At 34.8% G+C, this 19,283-nt stretch overlaps 1 protein-coding gene across 2 annotated transcripts; it reads left to right on the top strand.

Annotated features, from left to right (window-relative positions):
- The first annotated feature begins 6,803 nt into the window (after positions 1 to 6,803).
- Positions 6,804 to 10,518, top strand: LOC107415497 (protein SIEVE ELEMENT OCCLUSION B). 2 transcript variants are annotated; one of them, XM_048478332.2, is made up of 7 exons: positions 6,804 to 7,121; positions 7,398 to 7,490; positions 8,031 to 8,476; positions 8,595 to 8,689; positions 8,800 to 8,930; positions 9,035 to 9,493; positions 9,623 to 10,518. In XM_048478332.2, the coding sequence occupies exons 1-7, from the start codon at positions 6,900 to 6,902 to the stop codon at positions 10,211 to 10,213; spliced, it is 2,037 nt and encodes a 678-aa protein (XP_048334289.2). In that variant the 5' UTR covers positions 6,804 to 6,899; the 3' UTR covers positions 10,214 to 10,518. The 2 variants fall into 2 exon arrangements, with proteins under 2 accessions (XP_048334289.2, XP_048334290.2); XM_048478333.2 differs by lacking the exon at positions 7,398 to 7,490.
- The last annotated feature ends 8,765 nt before the right edge of the window (positions 10,519 to 19,283 follow it).

The raw sequence follows: 19,283 nt of genomic DNA, 5'->3' as shown, positions 1-19,283 counted from the left end.
GCTCACCGTCGGTCCCGTTGGATTGCTCTCCTCACGATCTACAAATCTGCAAAATTTCACAGCAAACGGCCACCGTCGGAAATTACTGTTCCGGCGACGGTTGCCGGTGACGTGGCGGCCGCCGGAAATCACTGTTCCGGCGAGTACCCCGAAAATTCCGGCCAGCTCCAGTCCGCAGTGTTCGACCTCCTGAACCCAAATCCGACTTCCGTTTCCACCAATTCGCGACGGTTTGGGAGAATTGCGGAGCCGAAACCCGAAAAGCTTCCCGATAAAATTCCGACCCCGTCGGGTACGATCATCGGAAATTAAGACCGGATCTGTGATTAGCATCACTCGAGCTTCGATTCGGTATATAATTCGTAAATTTTAGTTATCGTTTGGTGTTCGCTCCCCGGGTACCCATTTAGGGATTACCCGAATAAAATATTAATATTTGTGGTTTTGGTACTGTGGATGTTTTAGGTGCACGTGCAAGTAGCGGAGTCAATCCTACGGAGGATCTTGATTGAGATACGTGCACAAGGTGAGTGACCCACCTTCAAATTAATTTTGGGAATTTAATTGGTGAATATATAATGTGTGATTTAAATATTTGGAATTTAATTTCTATGTGCCAAATATTTATTTGAATTATTGTGGAATTATTTGTGAATTTATCGGATTTAAGAAAATGTGTATTTCATCAATTTATGCCATGTGGAATTATTTTATGGTTTTGAGGATTTTGAAATTGGTGTGGTTTTAATGGTAAATTGGGCACGATTCGATTTTCAAATATTTCAAGGAAAATATTTGGTTATGTTGGTGATTTCAATTTTTATGAAATATGCCCATAAAATATTATGGGATTTGATTATGATATTTCGAGAAATTATTTATGCTTGGAAAAAATGTGGATATTTGAATTGATGGATTTGGGAGTTGGTGGATTTGAAAATCATGGAATTTATGGCATTGATTACAAAGAAATTGTGGGAAAATTCCCGGTTCAAGCGGATGGATTATGCCCGCTATGCTTATGAAAAATGTGAAATTTGTTTTATAATTTAAATTGTGGATTTTATGATTTTTAGATGCACCGTGCACGTACTGGTGTTCTGATTATGTGATATGGTATATGTGATATGGTTAGTGTGCACACGGTTGTGATTAGCGCGCAGGTGGGTGTGATTAGCGCGCAGGTGATGTGATTAGCGCGCAGGTGGGTGTGAGTAGCGCGCGGTTGATATTATGAGGGTGTCCTGTGGATGCCATCGGAGAGGGCGGCCACCCCCCTTTGGCCGGGACACCAGGTTAGCAGCGGCGCTGTGGGACGCCACGCGACCGTATGCCGGTTTCTCTCTATAACCTCCTGTCTGGCGGTACCTTGGGACGCTGGGTACTGTTGGCGCCACTGGTATATAGTGGGTGCATCAAATGATTTTCAGAACTGTGTTTTAAAAATAAAATGTTTGGAAACTGAATTGGAATTAAAAATATAATTGTTACCGCTTCTGGTATTTAATTGATGTCTTGGTTTTCGGGGCATATGGATAAAGGGTTTTTGTGAAATTGTTTTAAAAGGGGAACCTTTCCAACTGAGAGAATTGTAAGGGTTTTGAGAGAAAATATTATTATTTCCAAATAATTATTATTTATACTTATTACTGTGATAATATATGGTATAGTAGTAGGGTCGCTCACTGAGATGATTAGCATCTCACACTCTTAAATTCCGTTCCTCTAGGTACCAGGTTGTCGGTGTTCACTCGGAGCGGACTTGATCTTCCTCGCTGTTTTAGTTCGGCAGTACCCTGTTATTCTTTTATTGCAGTTGTAATATTTCTTTCACTCTTGTTGTATTTATTTTGCACTGGATTACTGTATTTATTTTTTTTAAGTACTGCAATTTGTGGAACCAATTTGTAGTTTGTGGGAGGAATAAGGGGATATTTTTGAAGTGTGTTTTCAGTGCAGGTAAATTTGTGGTAAGTAAATCCCTTAGGGGAGGTGCTGCCGGATTTTCCGTTGGAAGGTTCGGTGGTATTTCCCTGGGATCAGGGCTGTCTAGGGTTCCGGGGAAGGAATTCTGGACGGGTCCTGACAGAAATGATAAATCATTACATGATACTGTCAAATAAAATTTACTCAATTATTAAATCTGTCAAATAAAGTCGACTAAGATAGAAAATCTCGAATATCTACATTTATGTAGTCGTAATTTAAAAAAACAGAAGGAAATTGTCGAAATTGGTTAAAAATATTAAGAAATCTTTTATGAACCACTCACATCGATGTCATTGGTTTGCCTTTTGCTTCCGACATCAATATCATTAATTAGACCTCCAACGTTAATAGAGTAAATCCAAACGCGCCCAAACTGCAAAATTATAGTGAAAATGATCACATGTAATAGCTCAGTAAAGAGTTTTCAACATTTAAGTCTGAAAGTGATTGATGTTGCAGGGTTGAAACAAGCGTATCCATAGGCTTCCCATAGTGTCATACTGTTATTATTATTATTATTTATACATATTTTTTATTATCAAGTGAGATTAGTAATTTGGTAGGTCCTTCATTCACATTCATAAAATCTGAGACATCATATTCTTTATTTTTAAATTAGAAATTGTTGTAGTATATACATATTTCTTTAGAAGTTATATATTTGTTTATATTAAGATTATTTATATTTGAAATCTCGTATATAAAAGAATATAGATATTATCATTAAATTGTCTTCATAAAAAATAATAATATTATTTTAAAATAATACATATTTTTATAGTAATTTTGAAGTGGTTAATGCATACACTTACTGAACTTCCTACAAAATCATTTTTTATGCAGCTAACATATTTGAATAATATGGTATCACAAACTATTTATAATTGAGTAATTAATAATTATTTTACAGAGTTTGTATTTTTTATTTTAATATTTCACATGGATATAAATCATTTGATTATTACATTATGTTGCATGAGATAATTGAAAATGACATGAGATGACATAGTTATAATAATAAATTCTGTATTAATAGATTGCATAGCATATACACATATTCAGTTCATATATATATATATATATAACATGTATATGTATATGCTTCAGTCATCATGTAGAGATGTACTCACTGTATATGCAAAGGTTTTGGGCAACATCCAAAAAATTTATACTAAAATATTATTTATTGATATTTCAAAAAAATATTATATATTGATAAATATATCTAATTTATTTTTTCATACATTTATTCTAAAATATATTTTTATTAAAAAATAATATTTGATTTAACAAAACTATAGATATATATATATATATTGTTTTATCAAAGGAATCATTGGCTTCATGGACTGGCGCACTCCTCAAGAAAACATAAAACATTACCATTCATAATACCATTAAGGTAATTGATCAATATTCTTATAGAAGAACATCATTTACACATCCAGCTTATAATTAAAAAATCTTAGCTATTACGTATGCAAAAAAGGAAGTACACAATTTATAATAATGATATGTTATATATATATATATATATAATAACCAATGATGTTACATGTATCAAAATATTCAAAAAAAAAAAATCATTCCCACAACCCAGCAATAGAAATAATAATAATAATAACAATAACAATAATGAAAAACAAGGTTAAGATATGTATGAGACTGAGTGCAGATGATGTGAAAATGAGACTCCGTGGATTGTTAGTTTCATTGTCTGCTTCTTTCACATTGAAGTGAATTGTTCATACATCGTTATTTCATTACAGTAACATTGCTTACTCGGTCCCCAGATTATGTCCATATTTATCACGTGTTCGACTTATTCTTATTGGACAATTACAAGGCAAGCGACAAAAGTAATTTTTTCCATGTATAGATTTTTAACCAATTCAATAATAGTTGTATTCTTGTCCATTAAAAATACATTAGCTACAAATTTTGATCTTTGTAATTTTGTCACAAAATAACTATTATAAGATAATTATGTCTTAACTAAACTTATACTTATTTGTTTATTAATTTTGAAGGAAATTCGAATTAAAAACTTTTTATATATAAAACAGTAAATTTTTCATTAAATTATATCCACGATGTAGATAATATACCATGCGTATCATAGTTGACAAACTAGTAAAATGGTAACTTATATATATGTGTATATATATAAATTTATATTCGTTAACTTCTATACAAAGTTTTTAAAATAAATATAAATTCAATATGGTATTATAAAATATAAGTTCTCCATTCAAATCCTGTATTTTTAATCGTGGGATATTAACTAGTAATTGAATTCATATATTACTAAGCTTTACTTATATAGTAATAATAACACAAAGTTTCATATATCATCTTTGTTTTTGAATTAGTAATAGCTCATAGATAACTTTTGTTTAGTGACAAAATATGATTCTAATTAACCCATTTGCTTAGCGAAGGGAAGTTTCTATCACTAAAAGCTCGGTATAGTTGTATATATTCTTCAAAAACAACCCAATAATAAAATCTACTATTTTCAAAGCTGAAAATATAAATTGAGTATTTCACCTCGAATATTAAAAACATAAAAAAAGAAAAAGAAAAAAAGAAGAAGATAAGATAAAGAAGAAGATAAGGGAGAGGTATATATGGACCACTACCAGTGATTTCAATTTTCACCTTGTCATCTATTTCCGATAAATTGACTATATCAGGTGTGGATGGAACAAAACAAGAAAAACAAATGACAAATGATTCATGAGTAATGATGTATGTTGTTTGGGCATATCCACCGGCCATTCGTGTTTCATGCATGTTTTGTTTTCATTCTAAATAACTATTCCACGTACCCAAACATTGGTTCCCCATTACTAAAGTACATACAAAATATTTATATCAGCTCAATTAAAATTCTATATATATATATATATATATATCCGTCAACTCGAAAGTTCCTGTAGTTTTCCCTTTTTCTTCTTCTTCTTGTTTTTGTTCTTTTTTATTTTTTATTTTTTTGAAAAAAAGAAAAATCCAGACATACAAGCTATGGTTTTTAAAAAATGTACATAATGTCTGCAAGAAATGAATAAAATAATTAATATGAAATTAACAAATTCCATGTTTAAGAGAAAAGATAGGGAAAAAGTATATTGCCATCTCATCCAATTTGCATGTGATTGCTCGTGTACAATCATTTCTACACGTGGTTCAAGAAATTAAAAAAACAGTCTTTTTTATTTATGTAAACATGGGTTATACTTACACTGAGAATAAAAGATATTCAAAGAAGAAAGTTAATAAATGCCTTCCGGAAGAATTCTTTTCTTATTTGAATTCTTCTTTATTGCTTCTTTCGTTTTTTTGTTAATTGAATTCCTTGAATGCTTCTTTCCTTTCCTGTTGATTGATTTTCCATTGATTCTTTGATTGATAGTCTACCTGTATCCTTATCAATGGTTGCAGAAGATTAAGAGATAACTAAGTTAATTCATGTGGTATATATTAGGAGGTTAATCTGATGATTTGCTACTAAATACCTATCAAATTAATCTTTTAAATATAGTTTTAAAAAATTAGGTTCAAATCCATTTAAACAATCCAATAAACTATTATATTGATTTAATAAGAAAAATATTATGTAAAAGAATATTAATTTACGATATTTTCAATTTCAGAATATTAAACTGCGATATGTCAATTGTGAAAAAAATACTCCTGATCAAAAAATATATATTTATATAGAAGAAAAATACTAGCTTTCATCAAGGTGATCAGCACTAAAGGGAGCCACACTTATCTACATGGCAATTTAATTTTGGCTATTGACAAAAGTATTCATTTTTGTTTTGAGTTTTAAGAAGTTAAAAATATTTAATAATTACAGTCAATTACTAATTGTTTTTTATATATATATATATATATATTTCATACAAAAAAATAAAACCAAATATATGCTATTAATTACAACGCGGACAAATATGATAGAGAAGTGTTTTAAGTTGTAGGGTAGTGAACATCGTCACTTACATCGTCATATTCTCTCTCCACGTCATTTCTACCTTTAATAAATATGGTGGAATTTAAACCGCCATCTTTTTTATTCTTTTTTTTTTTTTCTTTGTCTCTTAATATGTTCCCCTTTTCAAAGTAAATCTAACAATTTTATTTTTATTTGCAAAAAGAAAAAAAAAATTCTAAGAAATGTGCACCAAGAAAATATAAAATGTTAAGATAAGGAAACCAACAACTAAGGAAAACAACCAAAAAAAAAAAAAAAAGAAAAAGCGATGACTTGTCTTACCCAATATTGCGATTTGACTCAAAATACAGTCGCTAGGAATGCTTCACTCTTGAACTTGAAGCCTTGCAATATAACTAAGAATTAATTAAGCCAAATTTCTTTTTTTTTTTTTTTTTTTAAATTCCCAACTGTGACAATTACATAGAAGTCTAAGTTTTATTTTCTTTTTTCTTTTTTTAGAAAAATATGATTTCTAGTTCGAATACTCTGATCCAATATCAGAGAATTAAAAACAAATATATCAAATTTCATATTAATTTGTTAGGAAAAAATTTATGGAGTTCCAATCTCCACCGCCATTATCCAATAAAAATAAAACAATTATTTCAAGTTTATTATAAACCTTTGTTGCTTAGGGAGAGTTTTACGATATTTATAATTCCCCGTTAATTATTTAATTCTTGGCCCAAGTGCTTTCAAAGGGAGAAGATATTTTGTCCAAGGGGTGGACCCCATGCATCCAATAAGCACAAAAACAAGGCCGGAGCCAGGCTATAAATAGAAGGAGAGACCATGCTGCAAGCCACAGCAATAGCACAGTAGCACAATAGGCTTAAAAATAGAAAATAGCTGTCTAGCTAATATTTGTGTGCGTGTAATTGCTTTTTCAATTTTGTGAGAGGCAAAAATGTTTAACATAGCACATCATGTGGCCACCAAGGTGGTATCAGCTGTGCATCACGTTGAGGAGGAGATTCGAGGGCTATTCACCTTGACTGATGAAAAGATCATGGACCATATCTATGAAACTCATGCTCATGCTGACGAAACCTTTGATGATGATTCTCTTTTCATTATCACCGAAAACATCCTCAAACCTGCTACCCAAATTGTTGACAAAATTGTGCAGGTATAACTCTTTAATCTTGTTCCAATATTATTGCTAGATTCTCATCTCTCTATATAATATATATAACAATAAAACAATTACATGTATTAGTATATATATACATCCACTAAATATGTTCATACATGTATAGTTTGTACATAACGTTTATTAAATTTGTCTCAGCAAAAGAAAAAAAAAAAAAAAACGTTTATAGATATATATTTTTTTCCTTTATTTTTATGGATATTTGAAATTTATATGTAAGTTAATAAGCACTTTCTTGTGACTTGTGAACAGGGTAGCCAAGTACATGTGGACAACATTGACCAGAAGACCCCCAAACCCGACTTCAGTGTTCCCCTGTGCACCCTTAAGCAGATTGGCAGCGAGGTCATTTCGTTTAATACCAATTTTTTTCCTCTTTTTCTTTTTTTTTTTTTGGTAAAACTCACTTTATAAGTAAAAATAATTGCAAAATGGTTCTACAACCACTACCAAAAAAAAAAAAAGAAAAAAAGAAAAAAAAGCACTGATGTTATTGTGGCTAAAATCACTTTAGCCACAATGAATTGGTCACAACAGTTAATTTTAGGTACCAAATATGTATAGCCAAAAAAAGACAATCATTTATGCCCTAAAAATTTTTAACTACAAGCTTATATTGACCACAAGATACACACTTTTACCGTTGTATTTGGTAGTGAACGTTCTTCTAACAGTAAAAGAACAAGGGATTTAGGCCCCAAAAAAAAAAAAAACAAAAACAAAACAAAGCTGAATCAATGTCCTGTATAAGAATTAATCAATGAGCCAAAAAAAAAAGGGAAAAAAACAATATTTAGGAGCATAATTCCAATATTTTTTTGCATGCAACTAATTGAATTTACATTTTATTGACATGAGTAACAAAACAAATTGCGAAACTTTCAGCTGTCATGCAAGGCTCCCGGTGAGGATATTGCACACAAAACAACTCTTGCAATACTGAAAAAGCTATCAACCTATCAATGGGAAGCCAAGGCAGTGCTTACTCTCGCGGCTTTTGCCTTGGAATATGGCGATTTCTGGTTACTTGCACAGAATCAACACTCTGACCACCTTGCCAAGTCTTTGGGAATCCTCAAAAGAGTTCCTATCCTAACTAAACCCGCCGAGCTTCAGAAACGCCGGCAAGCAATTCTTGAACTCAACAATCTCATCAAGGCCACACTTCAGGTCATGGAAATCATCGACCAGTTCGACAAGCTATCGATTTATGACCCAAAAGAGATAACAGGGCTGTCTGTAGCACTAGACCATATCCCAGTTGATGTCTACTGGTCAATTGTCACAGTGGTTGCTTGCTCAACTAAGCTCACTCTTCTCACTAGTGATGAGTAAGTAATTTTCATGTTCATGCCCATGTTTATGCCTATATATTAAATATATGCTTGACTATATTTCCAATTATTCCATATTCTCTCATAGAACTAATTTATATTGTGCATTTTACAGAGACAAGCCATATGATTTGGCACCCTATTCACAAAAGATTCACTACGTACTCAACAAACTTAAGATCCAGCTTGTTGTTTGCAGAAGACAAGTAGGTAATAATCTGCTGTCCAATTACCTTAACTACATATATATATATATATATATATATATATATCCTTCCATATAATTAATTAATGCTTAAAGAAGGATTATGTTGTTACAGAGGAAAGAGAGACTTACTTGAGGCTCAAAAAATTTTTTCAAACCCCAACTGAAGTGATGGAAATCTTCAAGGCCCTGACATTTACCAAGGATAAACCACAGCTCCTCATTGATGGTTCAACTAACACAACGGTACAATTGGTTCTCAAAACACAACATTTTTCTTTCACTCAATTTGAATATTAATTCCTTCAACATTTGCTATTGATTTATGTATGTAATCTATGTTGAAACAGGTTAGCCTTGAAGTGCTGAAGAAGAAGAAAATATTCCTGTTCATCTCGACCCTTGAAATCACAGAGGAAGATATTTTATATCTCAAACCTGTTCATGAAGGAACAAAGAGAGATGAAAATTACAAGATTGTTTGGATCCCCATGGTTGACAATTGGACCCCTGAACTTCAAAAGAAATTCGAGATCCTGAGGTCTAAGATGCCATGGTACACAATCCAATCCATATCAGTCTCAGTAGGAATCAAGTTCATCAAGGAAGAGTGGAACTTCAAGGGAAAACCTTCACTAGTTGTGATGAACCATCAAGGAAAGATCGAAAACACCAATGCTCTCCACCTTGTCAAGCTCTGGGGAATTAAGGCCTTTCCATTCGATAAGGCTGCTGAGGAGAAGATATCGAGTGAAACGAGTTGGATTCGTCCTGTAATACTCAACATTGACTCTCATCTTTCAGATTTGGTAAGCTAGTTTTCATGATCATGTCCAAATTTCGAAAATTAAACCAAGTCCATTTTATAATAAATTCTACGGAGTTTTACTTTTTTTTTTCTTTTTTTTATATGAAATTTGATTAAAAAAAATTAACAGATGCTCAAAGAGGAAAAATACATTTTCTTCTATGGTGGTAAAGACAACGAATGGATCAAACAGTTCACAGCGAAAGCAAACGCCTTTGCGAACGATCCCATCTTCAAGGAAGCGAAGATCAACATTGACCTGTTCTGTGTTGGAAAGAGTCCCAAAGGAGGAGAAGACCATGGAATTCTTGGCAGGTTCTGGGATGGTATAGAGAGCTTGTTCGTCACCAAAGCTCACAAGCAGGTTGACCCTGTTACACAAGAAATCCAGAAGCTGCTTTCCTACAAGAACGAAAGTGGCTGGGCTCTGCTTACAAAAGGGCCTCATGTTGTGACTGCTGGTCATGGATTCACAATTCTGAAGGTGTTGGATGACCTTGAGAAATGGAAGGAGGTTATAAAAGAAAAGGGGTTCGAAATCTCGTTCAAAGAGTACCATGTAAAGCTCATCCAATCCGTTCGCCATTGCTGTCGCCTTGACATCCCCAGTGTGATTGGGAAAGTACCAGAGAAAATGCAATGCCCTGAGTGTCCAAGAACCATGGAGTCCTTCATCAGTTACAAGTGCTGCCACATTGATGGTCCAATTGCACATCACTAAAACAAACTTTGGCTCTCTCTCTTTCCAATTGTGGAATTTGCTTTGAATTATATGCTATATGGCACTGGTTCTAGTAAATAAAAAAGGCATCTTGTTGTACATATTTCTATGAAAATCTGATGCCTAGCTCCAAATGTATTGGAAGAGTCAGTCTATGTGTTGTAATCTTTAAAAAAATTAGTAAATGGCATGTCCATTATGATGGCAGCTTGATGCCTCTACCAGTGAATAGTGATTGTACCGTGAGTAGTATTTGTCCAGTAATTAATGAATAAAATGCATCTTATTATATGCTTTAGCTTTTACTATGTTACAAAATATGCTTTTCTACAATGCTTCTTCCGATATGGTTTGAAATGGTTTTCCGGGATATCTTGTATAAAACTGTGGACCGAATTGACCCTTGTTTTTTTATTCATAATTATCAAGATGACATGACGCAATTGGTACAAAAAATCAGCATACAATGGGGCCTAAATGACTCCTTGTCCTATTCATAATAATCAGATGAAATGAAGTAATTAGTACTAGCAAGGATTCATTCAACTAGTAGCAGCATAAATTTTGCTAAAGGATACATTCACCATGCCCTAGCTAGCTAGGCCATTTTCAATGAAAAAACAGAACAAAGGCACTCATTTTATTCAGAATACAATATTGAGTACCAATAGTTTCAAACTAATTCTTTCAAAGCAAGAGCGCACGCACACACACACACACACTTGCGTTTTCACCAAGTGGTCCTTCGCAATCAAAGAACCAACAATCAAACATACTTGCCGATGATTTTCTTTTGTGTAAATCTCTTGTTGAATATGATTTCACCATATGGATTTGGTTGATAGCAATGTTGGAGCTAGCGGCTATAGCTTGCTTTGGACTCAACTTCCTCTGTAAATCTAACACAACCCGACATTGAGTTTGTCTCCAATAAATCCTGATAGGGTGATTTTTTTTAATCAATAATTTGCAATTTGCCTCTATGAAGCTAATTTTGGCTGAAATTTCTCAATTTGTAACATTTTTTTTTTGGTTGATTTGATTTTTTTTCTTCTAAACAGAAGAAAAGGAAATGCATTAATTGGTTATCTTTTCATAAATAAGAAGAGATCAAATTATGGTTATTAGCTCAAGATTTGGAGTCAGAATTTTGAGCCGAGGCTTTTGAAAGCGTTGCATTTTTTTTGGACCGCAATTTAGTATCTTTACGTAGAGAAGATGACAGAATGTTGCTTTGTGAAGTCAGACCACTGCCTTTCTAATTATCAATTACTTTTGATCTTTCTTTAATTTTTTGCTGCTACTAACTTTTTTTTGTTGCTAACTCGATAATTAAACTTACATATACGAAAATAATTTTTAGATATGTATTATTGGATAAAATAATTGATGTAAGGGGTGGAAGTATGGAGGACATATTGTACCCTTGCGATATCATGACAAGTATTTCTACTTGTATTTTACAGAGATGTATACTCTTTTTTTGGAAAAAAATAATAATTTAATGCAATGAGTTGTGCCAAAAAAATTAATGCATTTTTTTTTCCAAGCACCATAAGGAGCATTTTTATACATAAATTACGAAATAGTACATTACTTGAAAACATTTAACGAAAAAACGCACCAAAGGAGGATTATGTTACGTTTTTCATAATTACGGTTCAGGAAGAAGTTACTTTATACATTACTAGAGGGGCATAGATAGATGCGCTATGAACACTGATCATCAGCAATCATTAGGGCTGTCATTCTTTTCTTCTTAGCAGAAGAAATAAAGCGAATGGTCCCTCTCCTTCTTTTTTCTTTTTTTTTTTTTTCTTTTTTTCCTTTTCTTTGAGGCATTGAAATTTCCTGTAATTAATTTGTTAAAAATATATGATGTATATACGTATAAAGTCATTGGCCCCCTAAATAAGTATTAAATTGAGTTTAAAGTTAAAAAAAATAAAATTATATGCTTAGAAATTTATAGTTTCTGATTCAAAAAAATATAATTATTTTAACTGATATCTTATTATTAGTTTCAATTAATAATTTTATTGTTCATATATATGCATGCCCAAAAAAAAAAAAACACAAATATAATTTCTAGTTCTTTTTCCTATTATGCATTTTGGTAGCCAAACATGACATCTTGCATATCACTTTGTTTCTTTAAACTCTGTTTGATAGACAGAGTCACAAAAACTAACTCTGTTTGATCTGTTAACATTGACAACTAAATGATATTTCATTTATCAATCTAGTATTAGTAGCATGAATTTTCGAAATGATATGGTTGCCATTTCTAGCTTAATTAGCCATTTGAGAGTGAAATATATATGTGACAAAATAAAGTTCAGACGCATTGATTATAACCAAGAAGGAACAATGGTTAATTTTCCAATCAAAATACAGAGCAGATTAAAATTTGACTTAAGGGTGGACTTGGGCCATATGGAATATGCTTATAAATAGGGGGGAGTACGTATTTACAAAGTTTTAAAAAGTTGTGTATGCTTTTGGAGCAAATTTCTAGTAGCAGGAGTTGGTAATTCCATTTTCAATGTAAGTAGGGAGTGCCAATTCCTATGGATCCCACATTCAATGCGAGTAGGGAGTACCAATTTGAGCAGTATTGTAGGTTTCTTAGTGATTTGTATCATTACTAGTGGGATGATTACTGATATGGTGATAACTAATTGAATTCGTTTACGACTGAAAATCAATGTAGGAAAATGAACTTTTTATCACATTTCAATTATATGATCACAAACTCATTTTGGAATTGGCAAAGGCATGTTACTTCATTTATATTCAATCCTAAAGCAAGATCAAGATCGAGAAGAAACAATGACCATAGCGATCAATATCAGCAATTATTTTGGCCGATCCTTTTCTTCTAATTAGTATAAAGAAATAAAGGAAATGCATTGCTGGACATCTTACAGAGCACCACTCCCATCTCTCTCTCTCTCTCTCTCTCTCTCTCTCTCTCTCTATGTGCATATATATATATATATATTGTATTCCTTCCCTCCAGGTGAGGAAAAAGGGAAGTAATTATGCCAAACTCCTTTTTCAATAACACAGCCATAAAAGCAAACGAAAATGTAATGCTTGCTTGTCACAATATTTGTATTAGAATGGATCCAATCTTGTTCGCGCTGGGAGATAAAATGGATAAAGTTAGGCAAATGGGGGATCAACTTGAGCACCAAACTACCCCAAATGGAAACACAGTCCATATAGCAGCTCAGTATGGCAAAGCAGAATGTTTGGATGCAATACTAAATTTATGCGCATATTGCAGCCAGGGAAGGACGTTTGGAAATTAGTAGTAAAAGCTCTCATTAAAAGTGCCAAAGCAGGCCATTGCGACCTTGAAATGGGAACTAAAATGGCAAGGGAATCACTAAGGATGTAACACCCCGTCCCAAATCACACCAGAATCCGTGCACGTTGACCGAGGTTGACCGTTGACCGAGCGGGTTAAAAGTTGACTTTTTGTCCCAGTTGGAATTTCTAGTTGACCAGGGTACCGTGGCGAAGTGCATAATGCCCCGAGTTCGTAGACTAGTAGCACGTCGAAAACGGAGCTACGGTTTGAAAGTTATGGGCAAAACAAGTCGAGGTGCAAACAGTCCAAAAGGTGCCAGGAGTTGACTTTTTCTTGTTGTGTAATTTTGTTTTGACTCTTGTATGGTTGTAAAGTACTCGTCGATACGAGTTCATAGACTAGCAGCATGCTTAAATCGAACATTTGGTTAAAAAGTTATGGACGTTTGAAATTCGCCGGGTACCGTAATATTTTATTATATCTGGCTTAAGTGCACAGTAATGCCATGTGTCATCACCTGATTGGTCCAAGTGGATGAACAGTGTCACCACGGTGGCTTTTATTTGACAAAAAGCTCGGGAAAGAGAGAGAAAGAGAGAGAGGAGAGAGAGAGAGAGAGAGAAAAATCGACCGGCCGCCGGAATCTTCAAATTTTCCAGCCGATTCACGTTACACGCGCCAGCCAGGCGGAAGCCTCTCCCCATTTCCGGCCAAACCCCAAAATCTCACGGCTGTTGGTTGCCGGACGCGCCCGGATCGAGGCGGCGAAGTTCGGCGGCGATTTTTCCCTCCACCGCCGGCCACCACCGTTTGCCCTGTTTCCGACCATTTTCAGGCCACACGCACCAGCCACCCCTCACCACCTCCTCAAGTCCGGCCTACCCACCAAATTTCACGGCCACGGGACCTCCGACGCACCGGGATCGGAGCGTTTTCCGACGAGGGGCCGAAAATCTTCAAACCCCGATTTCTCCGCCGTCCGGCCTCCGTTTGACTCACAGCCGGTTTCGTTGGAATCCTCTCCCCTCGATCTACAAAATTACCAAAAATCTCAGTCAACGGCCACCGCACGCGCTGCCGCCGACGATGATTCCGGCGAGTACCCAGTCGCACCGCCGGTCCTTGTCCACTGTTTTCGACCTCCTGAATCCAAATCCGGCATCCTTTTCCGCCAATTCACAATGGTTTGGGAGAATTAAGGAGTCAAAACCCGAAAGCTTTCCGACGAGATTCCGGCCATCTCGGGTCCGATCACCGGAAAGTAAGACCGAATACGTGATTCTCATCACTCAAGCTTCGATTTGGTATATAACTCGTAACTTTTAGTTGTCGTTGTGTTCGCTCCCTGGGTACCCATTTGGGAATTACCCGATTAAAATATTAATATATTTGGTTGGTACTGTGGATGTTTTAGGTGCGCGTACAAGTAGTGGAGTTGATCCTGCGGAGGATCTTAGCTGATTTACGTGCTTAAGGTGAGTGAGCCACCTTTAAAAATATTTTGGGCAATTAATTATGTTTAATTGGTATTTAAATTATGCTCATGTGGTACAATTTAATTATGGTTTTATTGTGATTTAATTTATTTATTATGCATGAGCAAAGTATATTTCAGTAATAATCGTACGTGGTTTTAAGTATTATTTTTTGGGCATAATTGGGTTAAATATTTTATGAAAATATTTGTTGAAATTGGTGGTTTAATTTTATAAATTATGCCCGCGGTATGTTAATTGTTGAACCTCGTATTACGAGAAAATTATGGTTTTATTTGTTATCGATGTTTTCGTACCGGTTTGTTAAATAAAAATATGTGAGATGGTAAGTGTGAAATTTTGATATATTTCCCACGGTAATTTTGGAAACGGTACAGTTGGTTTAATAATTATTTTAGACGCATTCATACAGTATTGGTGTTCTGGTATATATATATGTGGTTCAGCGCGCAAGTATTATTATTTCTCCCGTGAGTTGCCATTGGACCGTGGGCAGGCAAGTTTGTTATTGGCCACAGCCGCCCTCCTCCTTGGTCGGGATGATGGTTTCAGCAGCGGTACTGTCGGGAGGCCGAAGTGCCGTATGCAAGTTTCTCTCTTTAATCTCCCCGCCAGTCGATGCTCAGGATGCTGAGTATCGGAGGGCATCACCGGTATATGGTGTGGTGCGTCAAGTGTAATTTTTTTCAGATAAAGTTCCAAACCCCAAAAGTGTTCAAATTTATTTATTATGATTTACTACGTTTTAATTATATATATTGGGGTAATTATTTATTTATTGTTTATCAAATTGTTTGATCCCTTGGTTTTCGGGAAGTACGAATATCAGGTTTTGTGAAATTGTTTTAAAAAGGGAACATTTCCAACGGAGTGATTAGTGAGAGTTTTGAGAGAAAATTATTATTTCCAACTGTTATTATTTATTTATTAATTGTTGGTATTAATTCAATTCCCTTATTTGTTATAATATTATTATTATTATTATTAAAAGTGTTCAGTAGTTAGGGTCACTCATTGAGATGATTAGTATCTCACGTTTTTAAGTTCCATTCCCTTAGGTGCAAGGGGTGATAGACGTTCTTCTGGGGCGAACCAGTTCTCCGCCGCTATCGTGTTTCGAGAAGTACTTTTGTACTCATTCCTTTCAGTTGTACTATTTCTTTCATCTTTGTTGTATTTCTATTGAATAGCACTTCATAAAGCTCTGTATACTATTTGGACACTTATGTTTTATTTATGCACTGGTTTACCGTTATTGTTGTGAAGTGCTGTAAATTTGTGGAAACAATTTGTAGTTTTGTAGGAGGAATAAGAGGATGAGAATAGAAGTGTGTTTTCAATGCAGGTAATTTTTGGTAAGTCCTACCCTTAGGGGAGGTGCTGCCGAATTTTCCGTTGGAAGGTTCGGTGATATTTCCCTGGGATCAGGGCTTATCTAGGATTCCGGGGAGGAATTCTGGACGGGTCTTGACAAAGGATGACTAGTATTAAGAAAGACACAGCCTTGCATGAGGCTGTGAAATACAAATTAGCTTAATGTGGTTGAATTTTTTAAATGAAGATCCAAATTTTACCTATTCCTCAAACAAAATCGAGAAACTCCACTCTATGTGTCCTCTAATCTTGAAGGTATTGGAAACTTTTGATTTTAATTTTCAGTTGCTTAACATTATTTGACCATATGTATGAGTCTCTCTTAGATGTAACCATAAGATCCTATAACTCAAGTCCATTGTCTCCTTCCATGATACATAAACAGTCCTCTGCTATAGTTACTCCACAAGATTACATAAAAGTAAAAAGAAAATGATGGGATATATATATATATATATGTAACACCCCGTCCCGAACCATGTCGGAATTTTTGCACGTTGATCGAGGTTGACTGTTGATCGTTGACCGAAGAGGTCAAAAATTGATTTTTTGACCCGGTTGGAATTCTAGGTTGACTGAGGTACCGTTACGAAGTAAATATTGGCATGAGTTCGTAGACTAGTAGCACGTTGAAAACGGAGCTACGGTTTGAAAGTTATGAGCAAAACAAGTTGAGGTCCAAACTATCCAAAAGGTGCCGGAGTTGACTTTTTGTTCATGCAAATTTGAGTGTTGACTCATGCATGGTTGTGAAGTGCTCGTCAATACGAGTCCGTAGACTAGCGGCACGTCCGATTTGGACATGTGGTTTGAAAATTATGAACCTGTAGAGTTTTTCAAACATCGTATTATTTTAATATTATTTTTAAACGCATAACGATGTACCACGTGTGACTTAATGAAGGTGACCATGTGTCACCATGTTGAGAAGCCACATGTCAACCATGTGTAATATCAAATCATTTTTTATTATTATTTTAAAATAATAATATTATTATTTAATTATTTATTTATTTATTTCTTTTTTTTATTTTCCTTTTTCTTTTCCTTTTTCTTTTTCTTTTTCTTTTCCTTTTTCTTTTTCTTTTCTTTTCCCCACGTGGGAAAACACCTTTTCTTTTTTTTCTTTTTCTTTTTCTTTTTTCCTTTTCTTCCCTTCTTCTTCCCCGAGCCATCAAAAACACGCAGACCTTTTCTCTCTCTCTCTCTCTCTCTCTCTCTCTCTCTCTCTCTCTCCTTTGACTCTCTCCCTCTCTCTGTTTGACCACCGTTTGGCCGGATTTCAGTCGTCGGAATGCCACACGCACCGGCCACCGGTGTAGCCCATCTCCTCGCGACCTCGGCCTTCAAATTTTCCGGCCAATCGCCGCCGGACGCGCCCAGATCGGGCCGGTGAAGTCGGCGGCAGCCGGTTACGTTTTTCCGACGATTTTCGCCGTTTCCGACCAACCCAGCCCGACCCATTCCTCTATCCCACCATTTTCGACCCTTCTGGGTCCATTTCCGGGGTTAGATTGCCCAAAATCCCCACCGTTTGAAAGATCCCTCAAGTTTAAAATCGACCGAAGTTTTCCGGCCAAATTCCGGCCACCTCCGGCGGAATTGGGGTCGATGGAGACCGGTAATGCGCTCCTCGTTTCACGAGCTTAGATTCGGTATATTATTCGACCATTTTGGATAACGTTTGTGTTTGACCCCCCGGGTATCGGGTATTATTTACCCGATTAAAATATTAATTTATTTGACTGTGTGTGAATTTTGTTCTAGGAGCACCGGTGAGTCGTGGAATTGATCCCATGATGGATCATGGTTTAATTGCGTGCTCCAGGTGAGTGACCCACCTTTAAAAATGTTTTTGGGGTAATTAATTGTATTTATGTGGTGTTAAATTGATATCTGTAATTGGTGCTCTTGTGGCATATTTTAAATATAATCGGGAAAAATATTATTTTATATATATATTTACCCATTGGTGCTAAATGAAATTTTGGGGTCATTAAGAAATTCCCGATTATTATTTTATTGTGATTAAATGGTATTTATTACACATGAGCAAGTATTTTCAGTAATTGATTGTGTCTGGATTTTATATCATTTTTGGGCAATTAATTATGTTTAATTAGTATTTTAATTATGCTCATGTGGTACAATTTGGTTATGGTTTTATTGTGGTTTAATTTATTTATTATGCATGAGCAAATTATATTTCGGTAATAATCGTACGTGGTTTTAAATATTATTTTCGGGCATAATTGGGTTAAATATTTTATGAAATATTTGTTTAAATTTTATAAATTATGCCCGTGGTATTTTATTGTTGAACCTCGTACTTCGAGAAAATTGTGGTTTATGTGTTATCAATGTTTCGTACCGATTTGTTAAATAAAAATATGTGGGATGGTAAGTGTGAGAATTTAATATATTTCCCACTGTAATTTTGGAAAACGGTACGATTGGTTAATAATGTTTATTTTTAGACGCACTCATACAGTATTGGTGTTTTGGTGTATAGACACATGGTAGCCCGCAAGTATTATGTGGTTTAGCGCGCAGGTATTATTTCTACCGTGGTTGCCATTGGACTGGGCAGGCAAGTTTGATATTGGCCACAGCCGCCCCTCCCTTGGCCGGGATGATGGTTTCAACAGCGGTACTGTCGGGACGTCGAAGTGCCGTTTGCAAGTTTCTCTCTTTAACCCCCCGCCAGTCGGTGCTCGGGACGCTGGGTATCGGAGGGCATCACTGGTATATGGTGTGGTGCGTCAGGTGTAATTTTCAGATAAAGTTTCAAACCCCAAAAGGTGTTCAAAAATTATTTATTATAATTTATTACATTTTAATTAAATATATTGGGGTATATATTTATTTATTTATTGTTTAT

This window comes from Ziziphus jujuba, chromosome 3 (genome assembly GCF_031755915.1).
Source record: "Ziziphus jujuba cultivar Dongzao chromosome 3, ASM3175591v1".
Lineage (NCBI taxonomy): Eukaryota > Viridiplantae > Streptophyta > Magnoliopsida > Rosales > Rhamnaceae > Ziziphus > Ziziphus jujuba.
Note: the sequence above shows the minus strand (reverse complement) of the source record. Positions and strands in the feature narration are given on the sequence as shown.